The 21,837-nt window shown below is 40.8% G+C and overlaps 1 protein-coding gene across 2 annotated transcripts; it reads left to right on the forward strand.

The window, feature by feature from the left end:
- Positions 1-83: 83 nt before the first annotated feature.
- CIPC (CLOCK interacting pacemaker) lies at positions 84-12,663 on the forward strand. Of its 2 annotated transcripts, none has more exons than XM_075426474.1 (4): positions 84-178; positions 3,141-3,315; positions 4,236-4,405; positions 8,342-12,663. In XM_075426474.1, the coding sequence occupies exons 2-4, from the start codon at positions 3,243-3,245 to the stop codon at positions 9,218-9,220; spliced, it is 1,122 nt and encodes a 373-aa protein (XP_075282589.1). In that variant the 5' UTR covers positions 84-178; positions 3,141-3,242; the 3' UTR covers positions 9,221-12,663. The 2 variants fall into 2 exon arrangements, with proteins under 2 accessions (XP_075282589.1, XP_075282590.1); XM_075426475.1 differs by lacking the exon at positions 84-178 and adding an exon at positions 1,875-1,939.
- Positions 12,664-21,837: the final 9,174 nt, after the last annotated feature.

Raw genomic sequence — 21,837 nt, forward strand, 5'->3', positions numbered from 1 at the left:
CAGCGAGCGCACGGGCAGCGTCGCTTGTGCGCGCGCGCGCGCGCGCGACGGAGCCTGGCGGGCGGCTTTCCGCTTCCGGGGTGGGCCTGTCTGGGCGGTGAGGGAGGTCGGTGCGCTGTGGTGGGGTGCCGCGCATGCGCGACCTGGCGGGGTTGGAGCTGTGGCGGCCCGCGGCCAGGTGAGGGGCAGCCCGTCCCGGCCGGGCCCGGCGCGGGGCGGGGGGAGGCGGCGGCCGCGGGGGAGCAGCGGCAGCCGCGGGGCCTGGCGAGCCTCGGTCACCGCCGGGCCTGCTTCGGCGGGGCGGTAGCTCGGGCCCGAAAGCCGGGTGGCTCGACCCGCCTCGCCCCGCCGTTGGGGGGGATCGCTCCTCAGGCTGGGCCCGCTGCGGGGGCACCCCGCACGGTGGGGCAGAGCTCCGGGCCCCCCCGCCGCCCGGGCCTGGCCTGCGGGCTGGGTCAGCTCCCGCCACTGCGGCGGGAGGAGGGAGGGCCCTGCGCGTCGGGGTCGGCGGCCGGCGCTGCCCGCTGGTGTGCGGCAGAGCACCTGCCCGCCGGGCCAGAGGGTGGCTGGGGGCCGGCGGGGTCCCGCGCCTCTGGAGAGCCGTAGCCCGGCGCTGCTGGCTCGTTTGTGTTGGGTGGTGGTTTTGTGGGGGCTGTTACTGGTTTGTTTTTTTCCGTAAGGGAAGAGAAGGCGATGTGCCAGCCCTTCCCAGAGCTTTCCTTGGTGCAAGGCTGGCAGATGGCATGTCCTTATTTTACTGATTTCTAGCCTGCCTTCTATTCCTAGTTCTCCTTTTTTGGAGATTAGCATCAATACGTGTCGCTTAAAAACATCCATTTGTTTTGGGAGGGGCTAAGTAACGACAGCGTGGATCAGGAGTTAAGCCTCATCTTAAACCTCATCTTCCATTCCAGGGACAGCGCCTAGGTTGCACTTACATAGTTGCGTTTGCTCCATGCCTGTTAGCAGGTTGGCACGTGTGAATGAAGATCGAAAGTAAAAATGATGCAATCAGCTACCAAGGAAATTTTCTTCTGCTGACCGTTATTCTGTCTTTCTTGTAGTTATATAGATAGTCACGCTACCCTCTCAGCACCGTTATCTAACATACAGAATTTGTTACTGGAGGTGCCAAGGCACGAGATCTTGGAGCAGAATTCTCACACCAGTTGTCAGGACCTTAAGAAGAAACTTGCCTTTCGGGGTAGATTATTCCAGAGTGTCTGTTGCAATGTCATTTGAAGTAGCTTGCACTGGATACTGCCGTTAATGGACTGCTGGCCCGACTATGATGTGGGCTCCTGAGTTGCTGTATTTGTAATTTAAATATACAGCTCTGACACAAGACACAGCTTCAAAGGGTTGCTTTATAGGAAGATAATTTCTACAAAGAATATGAGACATAATTTCTGCAGTTCATCCTGTCATTTTTCTGTTAGCAAAACTCTCAGCTACATTCTTTAAGAGAAGCAGAAACTGCTCTGCCTTACTAGAGTCTGCCTACCCTCAGGAAGCAGCCAAGGCTTGTGACAAGTATGTAGTATGGGAGCCCATAACATAACTATACTTATTACATAATGTACGTGTATAACTATATACATTACATAAGCATTCATAGCTTTTAGTTTCAGCCTTCCAGTGTTCTCATTCAGGGTGTGGGAAGAAGAGGGCGTTTCTAAGGTCATGTCTCCCCTAGGAGTGCATTGCAGGTATAGTGTGTGTTGTGCTTTTAGCAGTATGTATTTCTTTAGCCCCAGCACGTTCTCTGATCACTTACTTTACTTTCTTTTCTCTGATGACTTTATTCGTGACAGTGAAACGGACCGTGGTAACAAAACCACAGCTTTGCAGGTTCAGCTGTATTTGTTTGTATGAGCTTCACTCAGCACAGCTGACTTGTTCTGGGGTTCAGTCCCGGGGATAGCTCAGTTTTTGTAAGGTAAATATGGCCTGAGTAATTTTTAATTCTTGAAAAAAATGTTGTTTATGAACAGCCTTAAGCTTTTAGTTTGTTGTGTTTTTTTTTGGGTGGAGAAACATTTATTTCATTCTTTGAATAATTTGCAATACTTCTATTCTGAAAGTCTTAATGGTAGCGTAGAGATACGCAGCTATCCCACTTGACTTGGAGAGGCATTGATTTAATTACAGATAACAACCATACACTTTGTATCTGCTATTTTATCTTGATTACCCATGTTTCTGAACTTTGTAGAATTGAGCATTACATTTTTAGCAGATCAAGAAATCACGTTGCTATTTCCCAAGTTTTGTTTGTGCAGTAAGGAATTGTTACCTTGTTTGACAGAATCTGTAACAGAGTTAGAAATTATGTATGTGTTGTGCTTTCCAGGTGAATCTACAGTGTACTTAGTAATTTTAAGTATGAAATGATTCTACCTCTGGTCATTCAGAAAGACTGGCTGACTTGTGCTCTGTACTCTGACTTGTTGAGCCAGTGAAGAAAGGAGCTGAGTGAGACAGGTGCATTCTGCCCCTTCAACTGTATCCGTGTCTTCAGTACTTCTAAAATACCTTTGATTCGTTGATGGCATTCACAGCAGTATTAAAAAAATAATTTTTTTAAAAAGTAACATTCCTGTACTATATTTCTGATTCAGTTAATTTCTTCCTTCCTGTGCCTTAGGTTTTTTGGCATCTTTTAACATACTCTAAAACACTCAACAGCCATGCCTAGTGTGATACAATTCTCTTGTAGTTGGTGCAGGGGACTGAAAGATTAGATCATGGAAATTTTCCTGAAATGTTAAAAATCAGGCTAAGGCAGATGGAAAGCAGTAGTCCAGAAGATTCTACAGAATAGCATGTCAGTTGATGCAAAGAATTATTGCCTGAATTTTTTACTTTTGTAATGTGTTATCAACATGCTTAATTTAGAGAGTTTTGCAGGGAATAAACTGTGATTTTATTGGCAAGTCTTTGCTAACCTAAATATGTGGTAAACACAGCAAATGTGAAGCTGGGAGTTTAAGAGAATTCCACAGGTTGCTTAACAGATGTAGCAAACCCTTGATAACCAGATTTCCGAAAGGACAAACGTGGCCTTCTTTGTTGTCTTATACTGATGGAACTTTCATTAGATTCAGAAAATCTCTTTTTGTTCTTAACTATTTTTGTAGCTCCTCAATGGAAAAGGTGTTAAAAACTGCCTGTGGCACTATGGAAGCATGGAGAGAAAATAGTCATCTGTTGAGACCCTCAAGGAACTATTGGGCAAAGTGATGGAAATGAAGAGCTTGAACCATCACGTCAGCATGGCAGCGGCTGAATCTGACAAGGACTCTGGATATTCAGGTTTAGAAAACCACTCCATTAGTTTTTTTGTGTGTTATCTTGCTCAGACTTTGCTTTTATTGGTGGTGTTTGACAAATCTGACTCTAGTCCCTTACAGTTTGTGTCTCATTACCTGAGAGGGCCTTTGTATGCAGGACAGGTTGCATCTGCAGTCATCCTATCATCAAACTGTTTTGGAGTGGAACTTTATGTAATTATAAAGTTTTTCTTGTAAGTTTGAATGGCATGGGAATTTAAAATGTGCCTAATAAAGAAATGAGTGGAAGAATATCAGACTTCAGAGTCTAGAAGTGGGGATGGCAAAATTACTTTTTGTTCTTTGTAGGAATGAATGAACTGTTGGATTATGCCATACAACGTCTTGTACGATTTAAACAGATTGTCAGTACAGCCTGATAAACCAGAGAGTAATTACTATAGCATCAGTTAAATACAGACATGGTGTGCCATTTTAATACTCAGCAAAACTGTGCAAAGATTGCCTTTAAAAGAAAAAAAAAAAAAAAGCTTTTGTGAGAGATACCTGGCTTAATGGGTTTGTAGATAGAAAATTTCAAGACACAAAATGCCTGCAACACAGACTACAGCTGTGACAATGCTAGAGCCTGTAGTTCTTTCCTGCACCGGGTTTTAGAGCAGTCTTCGTGATAGTGTGCAGTCCCTTGGAGACTAAATACAAAAGAACAATAAGTAATAGATTTGGGGGGGGGAGATGATATCTGCATGAGAACTGGCCTGAAACGTGCAGCCTTTTATTAAAGGATATTTTACAGCTGTTGCAGCAAGTCTAATTTTATTGGTATTCCAGAACTAAACTTCTTTGTGGCGTGGTTGAGAGAAAGCGGAACAGTAGAACTGAAAGGAGGTAGCAAGCATGCTACATGTGAAGTGACTAACAGCTGAATTCTATATCTGGCAGATGGAAGTTCAGAGTGCCTGAGTTCTATGGAGCAGGCTGACTCAGAGGATGTGCTGAATGCGTTGTGTTGGAACACAGAGGATGGGCCTTGGCCATGCCCAGTGACCACAAGCAACTCCTTTCCTGCGCTTTCTCCTATGGTCGTAATGAAAAATGTATTAGTTAAGCAGGTATGGAAGAAATAATATATTGCAAAATATTGAATGTTCTTAAATAGCTTGGGGTTTTTTTGAAATTTTTCCTTTCAAAAAGCTTTTACATTGTTGCACTCTAGAAAGTAACTGGTAACTTGAAAAGTTATATTGTGACAGCCTGTTATTTTGAGGGACAGCTAGAATCACTAAGGTGGAAAAAATGTGAAATGGGAGAAGCTCTGCTGTGTCTACTGAACCTCTTTGTCTCAAAGCAATCCCCAAAAAATAGATCTTTAATAATGTTATGTAAGTAGCACCAAACCAAAACAAGTGGTTTTCCTTTTGAAAGCTGACGTTTTCTTTTTCATTCAGTAAAGACAGTGAAGTAGGATGATAGGTTTAATTTCCTAGTTCCTACGTCCTAGAAATGCTGTATTTACAGTGGGAAACACTAATCCAGAATGTTATAAATGAAAAAATTAAATCCACATCTGAAGATAGCTGTGGTATTTTTACGTTTAACAGTTGTTTCTCTTAATTGCATGTGATGGCTCTCATAGCAACAATTTCCATCCCTGTTTATGTCCTCCAATGTCTTGTTGTGTTATTCCTCCAGCAGGTCTGTGAGACTCCTAACTTTTACATTGTAACAGAAGATACAGAGCTCCAAGTTCAAACTATTGCCATATTATGAGACCTCTTGCTCTGTACTCGTGTTTTCTGAGCAGAGCAAAAATTCTTCAGCTTTTCTTTATTAGAATACTATTGAGAATACAGTGAGAAGGGGAAAATAGAATATAGATCCTGATTCCTTTTCTACTGAATCTGTTATGACAACAATCAAAACCTATTAAATTAAAATACTGTGTATCAGTACTAACATGGATGTATGCTTCTGTTAGTATTTAGCAAATTATGCATTTGTGGGGGAGGTGGTTCTGATCTCTGAGCATTATGCTTTATCTTGACAAGAAACAACTTTATTTTATAGTCGTGTTCCTAGATATGTGGACAAAATACTGTCTAAACAAATGCTGAAATTTTCATGTAGTAGGGAGTAGGCAAACTTCACCAAAGGTTGGTAGCCTTTGTCCTGGAGTTCAAAAATTAAACACTGACTGCAGCGGTAGTCTAATGTTAAGCTTCAGGTTGTGTTGCAGACAGTTAGGGGAAGTAGCTAATAATAAGTAGTTAATATATATATTTAGGAATTTTTATATATACATACCATATATACATAAACTGGTAGCATAGCAAAAGGCATATTTGGGGAGGAAGAGTTGGAGGTAGATAAAATTGTCAGACAGAGTTCTTTTGAGCAGCGCGTCATACCATCTAAGTCTAATTATGTATGGTTAAGGACCATAATGATAAACTGAAAAACATTTACTGTAATAAACAAAAGCAACAAGTCTAGGTCAGAATAATAATGAAGTGTCTTTCTGCCTCTTTCCATTATGCCTGGTTACATCATGTAGTCATGTTGGTCATCTTTTTCAATGGCCTTTTCCACACAGTGCTTAGTTGGGCTTGCTGGACCCCACCCTCCCCCCAAAAAAGCAGCATCAGGTTACTGTTGTTTATTTGCTCCAGTTTCAGTTTCAACCAGCATCATCCTTCTGTTTTAGAACCACTGTGATCCTGCACAGTGATGGCTACCCGCTGTCCCAATTTCAGAGTGTAAACAGCTAACAATAACATTACTAAAAAAAAAAACCAAGCAGGGATTAGTTCTCTGAAACACAGTGCTGTTTGTGGCAAGGTTTCTGTAAGTCTTGTAAAAGTCCTTTGTAAGTGGGAAGGCTTTTTGGACAAGTGGCACTGATACCTGCAGGATGTTAGCTTTCATTAAAAAAAAAAAAAAAGGCAAAACACTTTGCAGAATTAGTAAAATAAACATGTCCTTCTCTACTAAAAATGAGATTTTTGGGTAGGAGAAGAGCAGCAAAATTTAACGTGAGTGGAAAGGAAAAGAGTAGATAACAGATAGGAAAGAACAGGATAAACAGTCACCAATGCTCTTTTGGACTCAATGACTTTGGGGCTCTGCTGTGCTAGATACTGTACAATTGTGCAGTAAATAATGACTTCTGACAGCAAAACCTTGCTCCTTAAGGTTGCATGTTCTGTCCTTTGTGTGTATAACCATGGTGTTTGCATACTTCCTCACTCCTAACATCTCCAGATATTTTTCTTTTGAATGTGTTTGTCCTTTCTTCTGTAGTAAGGTAATAATATTAATTTTTTACATGTAGTTGTTCTGTACCCCTATTCCATAAGCATCTTGCCCACTGAACCAAACAAATTCTGTGTCACAGTAGGTAATTGAATCTCATCTCCGAGTTTCAATGTCATAATCAGTGAACTTTTGAGAAGTTCAAGTCCTTTACTGGGGGAATGGACTTCAGCAAAGCATGTTAGCATTTGGCAGTTTAAATCTTATGAGATGGGGGGAGGGAGATGGATTTCAGATGACTCAGTATAGTACCAAAAATAATAAAATGTATTTGCACTGGCTAAAAACTGTGCCTTTTGCAGGCCTGCCAGTGGCGTTCCAAGTCATAAGGAATTGGAAAAGCAGCTGACAGTATGTTATATTAGTATAATTGTAGTGGTGATGACTTAAATGTATTGAGGTGAGATTTTGCTTCAGGAAGTGCCGAGTTTCAGCATTCATGCAGGGACAGGAATGGCTCTCACATATTGATACAATGCACAGTCGATCCGATTTATTGGTCTGCTTGCGTGGTTATATACATTTTTCATATCTGCACACGCGATCACGCTTATTCGGATAGGCTACAGACATAAATCACGTGCTGTTCACACACCCCATATTCTCTTATGATTGGTAACTATGCACTAATCCCAATAGCAACAGGCCGCCTCCACGTCCTTGAACACATCTTGTTTTTGCTAACCCACATCATGTGCACTATCAGAACTTTCTCAATTGTTATTCTTAGCTGTCCTTTCCAGCGGCCTGTTCAGTTATGCGAACTGTTTTGCTTAAGCGGCCTAGTCATGCTAACTCTCAAGCTACATCGACCCCAACAAGGAAGAAATAGTACCTCTTACTAGACTATTGATATGTTCGGAGAAAAGCAGGCATGCTTTTTGGCCAGGAGATCTTGTAAAGATCTGTAATAACGTATTGGAAGAGAAAGAGGTAATGTCTTGTAAAATTGGATGTATTGCCCTGTATTGCAGAATATGGCTTATGGGAGGGAGTAAAAACTTGGACATTTTTCTTGAAATATAAGGCTTTTAAGGTTTATTGGTGCGGACCATTTCACCAGAGGTGTGGAGTTCAACTGCTCTGGGCTTACAACAGGCTTTTTTCCTTGCATTGGTTGATATTCAGCATTTTTTTTCTACTTCATGGTTTTAAACTTACTGTACTTAAGATTGCCAGACTTACAGAACAGCTGTCGTCTATTTTAAATAACCATTTCAAAAGCTTGCTATAAGAATAGAATTGACAAGATTAGAGTTGCTGCCTTTCAACAGAGCGAGACTGAATTGTTCCCAAAATGTCAATGCAGCCTTTCTTTGACTCTTTTAAACTATTTCATAACCACAATGCTTAATTATTTTTTGAACTCTATGTACACTTGTTGTTCGACCCCAAGTCTAGGTTGAACTTTTACATGAGCATTGTACAGTATGAGCATGCACTGTGATTCTCATTTAGGAAGGCAAGTATAAATTCAGATTTAATTGTTTTTAAATGTATCTGCTGTTTCATAGTAAATGGATTATGGATTACAGCTTTGATTCTAGTGCTGTGCTCTGTTGTCAGAGAAAGAGAAGGATGAGTTTGGTGGAAAACTCATCAGAACGCGTGAATTGGACAGTGTATCAAATATTATGGAGAAATGGCACAGTCCACCTGTTTCTTTTAAAGTTTTTTCATCCTCTTCTACAATGTAGTTGTAAGAGTGATGTTTTTTCCCCTTTTGTGCTTCTCAGGGGAGTTCATCACAGCTCCAGTCTTGGACTGTGCAGCCATCCTTTGAAGTGATTCCAGCTCAGCCACAGCTAGTGTTTCTTCGTCCATCAATTCCACCTCCCATTAACCCTCACCCTGTTGGAAAGAAGAGAAATGACTCCACTAACTACCTGCCCATCCTGAATTCTTATCCCAAAATAGCACCTCAGCCCTGCAAAAGAGATCACTCCTTTGATCTAGAAGAACATCAAGAAACCAATTGCCATAAACGACTCTGCACAGAAGCACCCAAGATGGAGACTTCTCCTGCACTGAGGAGCACAGGACTGTCTACTAGTCCTTTTGCTCCCTTACCAGTTAGCTTTAAGGCCCCTCAGGATTCTGACCAGCAAAGTTCTTCAGCTCTGGCAACAAGTGGAAAACTGTCAGCTCTTCCTGGTTTTCATCGTGTTTCCAGCGACGCTCGGAAGGTGCCGGGTTTGACTCCTCTTTTGCCTTTTGGAACTCTGCAGGCTGCAAAGTGCACCTCCCATGAAAGCGAGAGTGCAGCACAGACTATGATGCAGTCTGCAGTGTGGAGCCCCCCGTTGATTCCAGAAGAGATTTGCACTACCCCTGAGCTGCTCTTGCAGCAACAAAGCAAGTGCAGGCGCTTTCAGAATACACTTGTTGTGCTGCGCAGGTCAGGATTGCTGGAGATCACTTTAAAAACCAAGGAGCTCATTCACCAGAACCAGGTGACTCAGGCTGAGCTGGACCGGCTGAAGCACCAAACACAGCTTTTCATAGAGGCAATAAAGAACAATGCTCCTCAGTCATGGGCAGAGCTAGAAGCATCTCTAACAGGATCTGATAAAGCTGATACCAATCTTGAGGACTCCACTTACCCCAACATGTAGTAAAAAGGTACACAGCTGTTGGTCGAGTTATTTCTGTGCCTCCTATTTCCTATCTCAAGCTTTTACTTGAGCATTTTCTGAGTCCCAAGACTTGTGAAGTGCCATGCCATGAACAACTTGTCTTCAGAGCGAGTTGTGGGACTGGAATAGCATGGTGAGGTCTTGACAGAATGGGTACTTAGTACTTCAGTTTGACCTTGAACTCCGTGCTAACTCTGTATACTTGCTTGGACTCAAGAAGCTTGGATGTGCTCTGCTGGCATGTTCCCATTCTTGCAGTGAAAAGACAGGCATTTGCAGTATTCTTCCTATTGCAAGCATCTTCCTATTCCCATCTTCAGATAGTTCTGAGAATGGAACAGCAGAACAGGCCCCAGTATTGGGCCATTGTCAGTTGCACGTAGAGAGGAGAGGAAACTTAATTTGGTGGAGTGGTATCTTTAGGCTGTCTCTGTCCTTTGTTGTAGCAGAGAGTCTTTTTTGGGGGTTTTAATGCATTTGAATTAGTGGAGATCTGCTTCTGGTGAAGCAGCATTCTATATTCATTACAGTCTTGGTCAAAGTGATGAGTGTCTTGGGACCCAAGTGAAATGAGGTGTTTTGATGAGTATACTTTTGATTTTGGTCTGTAAAGTTGAGTGAGTAAAAGTCACAGGGCTTGCACTGGAAGTGTTTGTTCCAAAGCCATTTTTATTAAAGGCTAACAAGTGTACAAGACAAGTAGTGGCTTTGGATTTTCTCAGTAGCTAACAGATTAAACATTGTTATTAAAGACTGCAGTGACTTTTTTTGAAACAGGACAAGGAAGATATTCATCAGGATTAATTTGGCAAGACTAGTTGCATATTATTTGATATGTATATCTTTAGTTTACAAGCCTAAGCTCTTCTTTCTTCTGTGAAATCAGATGGCTAAGTTTAAAAAAAAGAGGTGTGAAAGGAAAAAAAAAATAAAAACAAGAGAGGGAGAGAGATAGCAGCTTGGATAATCTCCAAAAAAAATGCATTTACCTGAGTGTGAACTTAAAAAAAAAAAAAACCCAAACAAAAACCCAAAACACTTTTCCTACACATAAATTTGTCATTCCTAGACTGCTTGCCTTGAGATATAGCTAATACTACTCTGTGCACTAGATATTAGGCCTTTACTAGTAGAGATCCACCGTAGTCATGTTGCAAAAGCTGTTCTACAGACATTTATTCCATTTCAGTTTATCTAGACACTAAGCTATGTCACTCCAGTCTGAAGGGTTTTTTTCAGAGGCAGTCTGTGTGGAGAGCTAAGAATGGCTTTGTCTAAGAAGGTGAAGGAACCTGGATTGTTTATGGTACGTTCCTTTCTGCATGACACTGTTTTCAAAAAATTGTGCAGTCTGGGTGACTAAGTATGTTGATGCTTTGATCACTTCTATCATCTGTTTCAGATTCTGAAAAAAAGAAACTTGAAAGTAGAGTGGATGTCTTGCTAATTAGTGACTAGACCTTTTCATTTTCTGATGCCTCTGGGAATCAATATTGCAGAAGACTGTGGAGCATGCTTTTGTAGTCTTCCTCAAATATGTGCATTAGAGAAACTGTAAGGGGTTTCCCCTCTTGTAAGGGGTTTTCCCCCTTTTTAGACTGATGAAAAGAAATGCCGTACATGCCTCACAAAGAGTAGAAATGTGAGTCATACTTGTATTAGCCATAGGTCTAGAGAGAAATTTCGTGGTAGGATTTGCCCTAGTGGAGCTGTAGCAGACTAATAGCCATGCCTTGCGTGGTGTCCTGCCCACCTGCTGAAGACTAGTGCAGTACGTGGGAATCGATGAAAAGTGTTCATAGGCTATGTACTGTCATGTATTTTTTTTTTTTTAAATATACCTTGTCTAATTGTGCATACTAGGGTGTCCTGCAGCACAGCAACATCGAAACTCAGCCAGCAAACCCAGAAGGCAGGAAGGCAACATAGTACGGTGTAATAATGTAGGACATGTCCGATCTAGCTCTTTTGGAATCAGTTGTGATATCTGCACCGAATGACATGTGGCAGGATAGATGTGATGGTACTTCACACCATTTGTGAAAGAATCCTGGAAGATAAGCTTGTTTCTTCTGAGCTTCCTACAGGAAGGAGAGGAAGCATTAGGAGGCAGTTCCATTACATTCCTACCTGTAATAGGCCTAGAGATGAGGTGTGAGAAAATGTATACGTTATCTTTACTTTTCCTGAAATTCGTGTTCTACCCATCAAATAGAGAGGAGAATTTGAAGTTCAGTATATATATATTTTTAGGATGTGATTGTCCCAGAAAACAAGATGATGGACTTCGGCTACCTAGAGGTGAAAGGAAGTCAGAAAAAAAGAAGTCCAATCCTAGCTGTTTGAGACAAGAAAAAGTGAGTCTACCAGTGACCTCTTCTCCATCCTATTTCCACTGCCTTGACAGAGTAAAAGGAAGGAAAAATTGGCCTTGCAGGGTAATAGCCTCTGACTTGAGGAGATGCTAGCTGATAGAAATCTCTCATAGTCCACACAGCATCACATGTATTTTTTCCCCTGACAGTGCTGAGGGTGGGCTGAAGTGGGTGTCCTTATAGCTGATGGGCATTTCAGCTGATGTAATTTGTATAAATATATATTCAGTAAATCTGTGAATGAAGTCCAACAGCTGGTTAGAAATCTCCTACTGGGCATCAGTCCGGACTTAAATAGTATTTGCTCAACTACAAAAATCCAGCCTGGAACTATTACGTGTAAATCTGGGGCCCCTTAGGAACCATATCCTTAGATAACTGCAAATCTTGATGCAACATCTATAAAAAAAGAATGTTGAAGGCCTGTGGTGATAGATACGTCATCAAGTACCATTGTGCTCAGTTTCTCTTGGCTGCCTTCTTAGAAGCCCTGATAAACCTTTAAACAACTAGGGTTTTCCTTTCTTGGCTGGAATTTAATAATGTTGAGAAAATTAGTTGACTACATCAGGATCAGAATAGATTCTTATTCTGGGCAGGATCTAGAAGAGGTCCAGTAGATTTGAGCAGAAACTCTGATTGGAACCCTGTAAGCAATGAACTCACAGATTTTTTTTTGACCTTTGAAGCAGCAAGGCTTTGCATTAACAAGTTAGCTGAAGACAGCTGTCCCAGTCTAAAAAGTCAGCTACATGGCCTGCTGGGCCTTCACTTGTTGCTGACAGCTAGCAGGTGGGGTAGCTTGATGGGGTAGGTGGACTGCTGTTTTTCTATTAAGTTTTAATAAATGGTTGTATTTTTGATTAGTATGTGTTTTTGAAATTCTACTGCTTTAGTTGGAATGTAAACATTTTCTGTACTTTTGAAGTCCATTGCCAGCTCTGAATACAGTAGCCTAAGAAGTCTGTTATAGAACATGACCTTTTTGCTAAAACTTTACAGAAACAGACTGTGAAATATGAATGAAATAAAGTATATACTTGAAAAGTTTGTGGGTTATTTTAATGCTGTTAAACTGCAGAGTCCTTGGTTGCAAAGCATGCTTTACATGCAGCTCCACAACAGCATGTTGCCCCTGTGGGAAAGTGCAGATCCAAAAGTGATACTATGGTGTGTCTCTGAAGAGAGTCATGTGAGCTTTAACAGTATGTATGAATTAAAGGGTCTCTGGGCGGAGCATGAGTAGAAGTCAGCTGTACAGAACACTAAAAATACATTGTCGTGGGTGACCACTGCCATAGATCTGTCATGAACAACCTGGAAGGATTTTTCCATCTCTAAGCTGTTATCTCCATGTGATGACTGTACATTATGCTCACCGTCTGTGCAGGGTGAACTCCTACACGATATCTTATTGCTGTCAGCCGGGTATGCAGGAGTTCTCAATTGTGAAATGAAGATCTTGGCTACTGAAAGGATTACTTGAGTGAAAAATTTCACCCTCTCTTGAAGAGCATTCTTCAACTAAATCTGCATACCAGCTTTTCAGCAAAAGGCATTTTTCAAAATGTGGCCATCTTTACATGGTATTTTCTTTATTCAAAGATGAGAAGTGAGAACTAGGCAGGCATTCCCAGAACATCCAGCAGCCTTGTGGCATGAGATCCTGTCCTAAGGTGCAAGAGATTCTGGTTAAACTTCTTACTTGGCATCAGACAAGGCAATAGCTTGAATCTCATTACTGTGCATCCAAAAAGGAGTGTCATCAACCGAAGTAATTTTACTCCCTGAGACTGGAAACTCAGCATTTGCAGATTTTGCATTCGTAAGAGGTATGGGTACAATTCAAGCAGGAAATTTTCAGGTCTCTCTTCTGACTAGCTTTTTCTTTACATAGTGAAGACTACCTGCCGGGTGTCAGGCCTGTTCACCTTTATTTCAGAGGCCAAAAAGGTGAATTGCTTCTTTCAGGTGCACTACATCTGTATTGTTTTTCTTTCTCATGACACACAGACAGTCTGAAAGGAGCAGTACCTCCCCACAGGCTTGGGCCGAGAAATGTCCTGGCATGCAGAGTTTCTGGCATCCACTAGGTTAAATAGACCTTGCTGTTACTGCTTTTGTTCTCATAATTTCTGGGATATAAATGTGGGGTCCCTACCTACACAATTTTAAACTCTTGCTGGATCTAGGGTGATGCTTCCTTTCAGGCTGCTGTGTAATGCAGCCACATAGCCCCCAACTCTATTACATGGTCCAGAGTGTCCAAAATGCATGAGACTTCTCTTCCCTTTTTAAATCTGTACCTCCTTTGAGGTATGTCCATGAGACACACTTAACTATTCCAGTGTAATCTGATTCAGAAGGGAAGACCATGTGTTCAGTCTACTCTCTTGTAGAGCACAGTTTCCAAGCCTCGTTCGAGTTCTTGTTTGAACTAAAGTGTGGTTTTAGAGGAAGCATCCTGCTTTGATTTGAAAGCTCCTAGCAAGGAAGAATCCACCCAAATTGTTCAAAGCGTAATTACTTACTGTTAAAAATGTGCCTCATATGTTGAGCCTGAATTTGTCGTCTTTCAGTATCCAGCTGTCAGATCTTTTGCCTTTTGTCTGCTAAACTGAAGTGCGTGCTGTGACATTGCTGTTTTCACTGTAGGCATTTGCAAACAGAACAAGTCATTCGGCTTTCTTTTTTAAAGTAACTGATTGAACTCTCAAATCTTTTGAATCATTGATTCATCTGTGGCACTCATCTTTGGATCCTTTAAAATTATTTAAATGCATTTTTAATTGGAACACTAACATTAACAGCAAAACAGGTTTGCTAAAAGATTTGTACAATATCGACCCTCCCTACTGCTACTCTGCCTCATTTTTATAGCAGACTTGGCCATGGCATCAGATTGCAAGTCTAAATCATCCTTGGACCTGTTGCTTCTGCAGTTGGTGAACACCTGTCCTTTATACGGGGCAGGTTTCCATGCTCCTTTCGGTGCAGTTTGCAGCCAGAAAGCGAAACAAACTGTTTTTAATGAGTGACCGGTTGCATTCATTAGCTATCTTCTCTCCCTCAAAACTTTTTCACCTTTAGATTTTAAAGGTAATTTTATGTTGTATTCCAATTATTACAACTAATATTAAATAATGTTACAGTCACGAACCAATTTTATACCATTTTCAAAAGTGTTTAATAGATCTCTGTATACAATTCAGAAACCATAGTTGTAATGCATTTCACACTATCCGGTTAATTTTGTATAATTCCGGCTTCAGTCTGTGTCATGTGGCACACAGTTAAATGTCCATCAGAAGTATAAATACTGTCTCCACGTTGGCTTTGTCCTCAACCAATTTTTCATTCTAGTTCATCGATATAAGGACTCAGTTTTATTTGACCAGCTCTATTTCTTATAAGCTTCATTAATTTCAATTATTTTTGCTTTCTATGTCCTTGATTAATCAAAAATTAGGGGTTATTCCATTATTTTCTCTCAGTTGTCCAGCCTATGTTCGTTCAGATCAGTCTACCTACCCACTGAAAAGCTGATGCTGTATTAGTTCTTCCATCCCCTCAGTCTGCTGAAATCTTTCCTAGTGGTCTGAAATTCATGGGAATACTGTTGATGGTCCAGAGAACTTCTTTGTTAGCTCCTGTTAAATTTCAGTCACAATTTATTCAGACTTGCTGACTTTCAAATGTTTAATAACTTGTTTAAAATGTCCTGAATTACTTTCTGAAGTGGAAATCAAGCTGCTGTCATGATACGAGAGGAATACATCTAGCTTTTTTCTAGTTACTCAACAGAAATTTTTGTGAAATGTTTTGCTGTTCTGCACTGCAGCACTATAATTTCCGTCTTGAAATGGAGCACTGCCAGCATAAAGACTTCTTCTGCATCTCATGCATTTTAAGTGGTGGAGGAAGTGGGCTTTCCAGGGCCAAAAGGGGAGTTTCATCAACCTCTTCATTGTTTTCTTCTCGATCTCATTGTGATTAAATTAACTGAGTTAGTTTAATGGAACTGGAATGCCTCTTAGCATGCCCACTTAGGCAATCTTACCTTTCTTCCGTAGCAGTAGTAAGAGTTTTTTTTAGGCCACTTATATTTGCCAGGACAAAGAAATCCAATAACAGACAGAAAACCAGTCCTTACTGTTTTATAATAGATAGGACTGCTTGAAAAATGTATGTGTTTTCAATGGAAAACTCCCATGTTTTTAATGGAAATGAAAATGTATTTTGGATGGAAGCTCAGCCTTTTGTGGTGTTAGTCATAGCATCCATTTTTCACTGGATCTCAAGCACTATGGAAATAGTCTGGACTGTGGGGGTGGCGGAACATGTTATTTCCCTTTACCCTCAGCCCTTCCCCTGGATTATTTTGGGTTGCCTGTACAGGATAACAGGACCTCATCTTTGATCAGTGGTTCCATCACCTCATGCTGAAGAAGCAGAAGTCCGCATGGACAGCCAAAACTGTACAATCATCTGTGACGGAGGCAGAAACTCATAGAGAGCTCCTGGGTAAGTGAGGACAAAGCAGCGTCTCCTGAGAAAACTGTTAGCTCAATGAGTACAAATACCATTTTTTCACCATACCCCTAAAAATGCTAATTAAAAAAGAAAATTAAGGGTTTTGTTTGGTACAAAACATTGCTGTCCCAGATAGGCCCTGTTCTGCATTTGCCAGAGGCAGAGTTCAGAGCAAGGACTGTGAGCCAAGCATATTTAGTGTGGAAAGTGTGAAATACAAGTGGACAGTAGGAAAGCTGTTTTACCCAGAGTCAATGTTGACAATGCCTATTGTTTTGTATTCTTGCTAAGTATTATCCCCCATGCAAACAATAATGCTATACAACATGTCCAGGCGTGGTCGGAAGTCAGAATAGGGTAGTCTTCATCAGAGTGTAATTGGCTCTCACTGTTCCACATCCTACCACTGACCATGCTTGGAGCGTGCTTGCATGAGAACGCTTTCCGAGAACATTCTGATAGTGGCTTGCTGGCATCAATTGTGTGAGAAATGGCCAGAAAGAATGCCGAAACATTTGTTTCCACACTAATTGTGCAAGGAAGGCAAGTTTGAGCTTGAAGATTATCGTTTGAATACTGAAACGCCTCCATATGTATAATGGGAGCTGCAGCCAGCCCAAACTGGAATGGAGCAGAGGGGTGAACTGCACTGAGGATCTATTGCTGTAGTCATTGTGGCTTGAGGTGGCAGCGTTTGGCAGAGACTGTTGTAGTTAGAGAGCCGATGCCGTTCAGCCTGAGGTGTTGGTGCACAGATACACCAATGGCCCTGACTAGCTGCTAGCAGTTCAAAATCAAGCTGGACAGTCTGGACATGCTCTTCATGGCCAAAGCCAAAGGGTCTATTTCTTTCAAAGGCTAGGATGCAAAGATAAATCTTGCCTGCATGTTAAAATTGTTACCCTGTTTGTTTTTCTGCAGCCAAACTTAAAACAGTGATGTTAGGTGAAGCAGAATGATGACTGTCTCTGCCTCGTGCTGGAGCCAACAAAGTTACAGGAAGCATTATTGTAGTTTCTAAGGCTTGCTTTTTTTAAAAATTCCACTGCTTCTCCAGCACCTGAACGCCTACAAGTCTGAGACAGTGCAGCCATCCGATGTAAAAGGGATTAGTATATCAGTGAGCTTAGTTGGGTGAGTGGAAGCAGATGAGTGCCAATAAAATAAATATCCTGAATTCCTGGGGGCAAGATTACTCCCTGATATCACTTTTCGTGTTCCATGTCATTATAATGTCTGTTTATCCACGGGTGGACACCTTGGAGGAGTACCTGCATGCTTGCTTCATCTTGCTGTTCTGGCAGCTGGTGCAGTAACAATCAAGCGCTTCGTAGCCCTGCAAAGATTCACTATTACTTCTTAAAAAATAATGACAATAACAGTAACAGGCTACTGCCTGCATCTCACATTAGTACGGGAAAGGGAGGGAAACACCCCGCTGTTCTCCACAGCTTAGCTTAACTTTGGGCATGCTTTCGTAATTTCTTTATCACACTCTGTTCTGATGCAAGATCAGTTCTTAGCACATCATTTTTCAGTAAATGGGCTACAGCATCCATTTTAGGTCCATTTAAGATATAAGTGTGACTAAAAAGAAGTCTCTCTTTGTCTGAAATTGTTTCTGTTTGGGAATATATAGCAGCACTCAATTCTTCTTACACATTTCCATGGCCCCCAAACTTCGGGTCCGAAGCTGAGCACACACAACAGAATGAAACTGATATTGGCAATTAGGCTCATACTTAATCTCCAACAAGTACCATTAGCACTGACACGTCTAACGTATGTTTTTGGACTTTCTCCTTTTTTTGAGATTTGCCCGGGTCTCTCTCATTAACTCCAGAAAGATCTGGATGTAGATGTGATATTTATGATGCGTGATACCAGCTCTCAATCTCATTTTAGTGATTACTGTTGATGTTCATTATTTCCTTTGCATGACAAAATGTTTGCTTTAAATCATACACTGTTCTCACAGCACTGTAATTTTCCATTCCTTTTCCACAGTCTAAACAGTCACATCAGGTAGAAGATAAAATAAGAGAACTTTGAGTGAGGAACTGGTCACCATATGGCTGACGCCTAAAATCTCAGCAATTTGAGGGGAAGAAAGTGGAAAAAGATGAAGTCAATTCCACAAAATTAATGCCATAAGTAGGTGGCAGCTGTTAGTAGAGAAGAAGGAAAACAAAGGTAGAAAGGAAAAGAATACTTACTGAACAGCAATGTTATGAAGGATTTTTCTCACAGATGCATGAAAATAGATTTTAAGGTAATCATCCACACATAATGTCCTAAACCTGTTTTCCAGATTTCTTATTAAAAACCTGAAGACTGTGTTTTTAACCACAAAGATCGTTTTTTCCCATTTGATCTAGATGTATAAGCTAAAACGTATCTTGATGGTGGAGATGAACTCGCTGCTTTCATTGAGTGTTTGCTCCTCTCTCCTCCTCTTTCCTCAGGCCACAGAGTATGCTGTATCCTGAAGTTCATGGCTTTAATCCTGCAAATTGCACCCAGCTCAAAAGCACTTGACACCAACATTGCTACTGCTGCATGAAATAATTCAAACAATAACATATGGTTGGAACTGAGATGGCCCCAGGCTCTGTTCCTTGTCTCACCTTGGAGAAGGCACTTTGATCTTCTCAGCTGTAAAATGAGAAAAGCAATACTTGTTCCCTAATGTAAAGTGCTTTAAGCTGCTTGTGTAAGAATTGCAGTATTGGTATTTATTACACGTCATGGCTGTGGGCTGTCATGGATCTGGTGCTGGATTTTCTAAAGGCTGAGCGTCTATGTGGTTATACTAACCTACATTTCATTTCATGTTAATAAATTAAACTATATACTCACTGGGTTAATTTCCCCTAATGTAATTCCACAAGTGAATATAGAGACTGGTTCTTTATGGTTTGGAAAACTGAAAGGAAGGAACATAGGGGACTAAAATCTCTATTTCCATCTCTGTCCAGGGAAATTTTTATAAATATCCAAAGGTTGATAAGGCTAGGGGAATGGACAGAGTGTTAGCTGGCTGTGTGGCAGGCACAAGAAAAACCTTTCGTGGTGTAATCTATCTTGCCCAACTCATGTATTAATTTATGCCCATGCATGTCATTTTCCTCCCCAGCATGCAAACCTATTCATGTAACTGTAGTAACGCAACATGTGAAACTGGGGTCAAAAGCCTGAAGGCTTATCAGATGTTACATTTTCATATCTAAAAAGTTAGAATACTTGAAATCAGAAAAATACTCTCAATGCGGTCCTGGAAGACACTGAGTACTGCAGCCTAACCGACAGCACTGAGAAACGCAGAAATAAAATGAAGGGTGTGAGCGGTGCAGCTGTAGTTATGGGACTATGTCTATGCTTGAAGCTAAGAATATGCCTGAAGCTAAGAAGGTGCTCCAATCTTTTTTCATGGACTGAGCTACAGTGCTCTGCAATGAGTAGGACTGAGTATTTTTACTATTTTCTTTTCATCCATGGAGCTCCTGTGCTGCTTGCTTACATGTGTTTGGATAGTTTGCACACTTTTGTTGGAGAGACACTGGGATTTGTCAAAGCCCAAGGTGAAAAACATCAGGACATAGGATTTATAAGGACTGACTTTCAAGACAGCATAAAGGTTTATAATTCCCTTAGATGGCTTGGAATCTGTTGTAGTGCATTAATGAGCGGAATTTTTGTATGCCGTGAAGAAACTTTAGGGGCATGGTCTTGCTATTTGTGCACCTATATAACCCAAGTGATTGAGCGTTCCTCTCAAAATTCACATTTGTTAAAAGCCCTGACATTTGGCTAGTTAACTGGAAAAGGATTACTTTCTGTGATGTAGTGCTGGAGACTTCTGACCACCAAAGTATTGCTTCTAATGCCTCAGGGACTTCCTATGGGAGTGAAAATCCATACAGCCTCTTAACACTTTGACTGAAGCGTAAACCTTAATTTTAGGCTTTTGCTGGAAATTTAAATTGCGTATTGGTTACATTTCCACTGGGCTTTCAGTAAGTAAATTTTATCGAACAAGTATGAAAGGTCATTCTAGCTGATTCATAAATAGTAATAGCAGAGCTAATGAAATGTCTACTTTCTCCTCTGTGGTATTTCTCAGGTATTTTGAAGGTCTCCCAATTCTTCCACGTAAATCTTTTCTATGTGATTTGCTATATTTTATCAAAAATGTTTCCCTGTATTAGATTTGGAAGGAGAGGGAGATGAAGCAAGAGTAAAGAAGAAAAAGAAAGAACATCTTAAAATGACGTCAGAATTCAAAATTGATCTTAGATCTATTACGACATCTTAGTTTGCATGTAATTATGTATCTGCTCTGTTTAAGGGTCCTGACATTTCCAGAAGTTCATAACTGGCAATGTTTCTCACCATCTGAAAGTTGTGTTACAGGACGTTAACGTACCTAACTGCTCATTTCAAGGTTAAAAAGAAAAGTCAAATAGAAATATAGATACATGTTCTTCAGCTTGTATACACACAGAGTGTGTACTTGAAAGTATAAAAGAGGGTAAAAACATAAGGGGTCTGAGTATCTCTTAGTCCTATTAAAATGCTGAGAAATATAATCATAACTCATCACTGAACAGAAAATTACTTTAAGGATATAAAATTGTAACGTTCTCTGCCATCTGTCAATCATTGCTGTAGCATTTACAAACAGAAGCCATGGGAAATCACATGTTTTAATCCCATGCTTATAAAGAGAAGACCAAAACACTGTTTTTTGCTTCTTTCAACATGTATCACCTGTATATAATTACTTTATTTGCATAACTACATGTATTTCATGTTAATTCTATTGAATAAAGCACTGGTACTGATAAATATTTCGAACCCATCTGAGATGGCAAGAAGTGCTATGCAGTACGTGAAAAGGTTCATCATAATATAAACAAATCCCAGTTGAGTGTGATCAGTATCTGTCTCCTCTTGGCTGGAGACTGAGTAACTCTCTAGGTAAAAAGTGGAAGCTGCTCTGGTTTATTTTCCCCCAGTGTTTTCCAGCAACAGCAGGCAGTTCCCTATTCAGTGTGCTTTACCCTGTTCAGTTCTTCATAGATGTGAAGATTTCAGCTTCTCCAACCTAAGCTTATCCTAAGGCTGGCAGTGGAAGAACTGCTATTTGGAAGTATTTCCTGAAATGTTAACATGTCATTTCCTTTGCTTAAATTGAACTCTGTTTCTAGTTGATGCTTGTTTATCCAATGATGAGAATTATTTCTCCCACCCTCCAAAATACACGGATGGTTGCCACATTTTCCTCACACCCACTTTGGCTGTAGTTACCCAAGCTAGGCAAATATAACCATTTTTCACTCTTACAAATCCATTTCTCAGCTTCTTAATAATTTACGGCTTTTCTGTGAACTCCATCTGGTTTGACTAATGAAGGCAAAGCTGAATATAATATTCCATGTCTTTATTGCATCAGACCACCATGGGAAAGGTTTGCTGTATTTTTTTTGCTTCAAGTTCATCTTCATATGCAGTCTGAAATGCTGCCATCTTATTCTGCAGGCTCACATCGACTTTGTCCATCATGCTATAATTTGTAGGCTAGGTTGGCACACTCCTTCACATATTTCACACTTTCCTACTCTTTTCCTATCAACATAACAAATATCTTAATGAGTCCCCCCTGAAATTCATCCTTTCCCAGAAGAT

This window comes from Opisthocomus hoazin, chromosome 7 (assembly GCF_030867145.1).
Source record: "Opisthocomus hoazin isolate bOpiHoa1 chromosome 7, bOpiHoa1.hap1, whole genome shotgun sequence".
In the NCBI taxonomy this organism is placed as follows: Eukaryota; Metazoa; Chordata; class Aves; order Opisthocomiformes; family Opisthocomidae; genus Opisthocomus; species Opisthocomus hoazin.

Excerpts from the sequence above, each read along its gene's own strand:
- CIPC (XM_075426474.1), top strand. The coding sequence starts at position 3,243 with ATGGAAATGAAGAGCTTGAACCATCACGTCAGCATGGCAGCGGCTGAA. Across the intron at positions 3,316-4,235 it reads CAAGGACTCTGGATATTCAG|ATGGAAGTTCAGAGTGCCTG; the intron begins GTTTAGAAAACC and ends TATATCTGGCAG. Across the intron at positions 4,406-8,341 it reads AAAATGTATTAGTTAAGCAG|GGGAGTTCATCACAGCTCCA; the intron begins GTATGGAAGAAA and ends TGTGCTTCTCAG.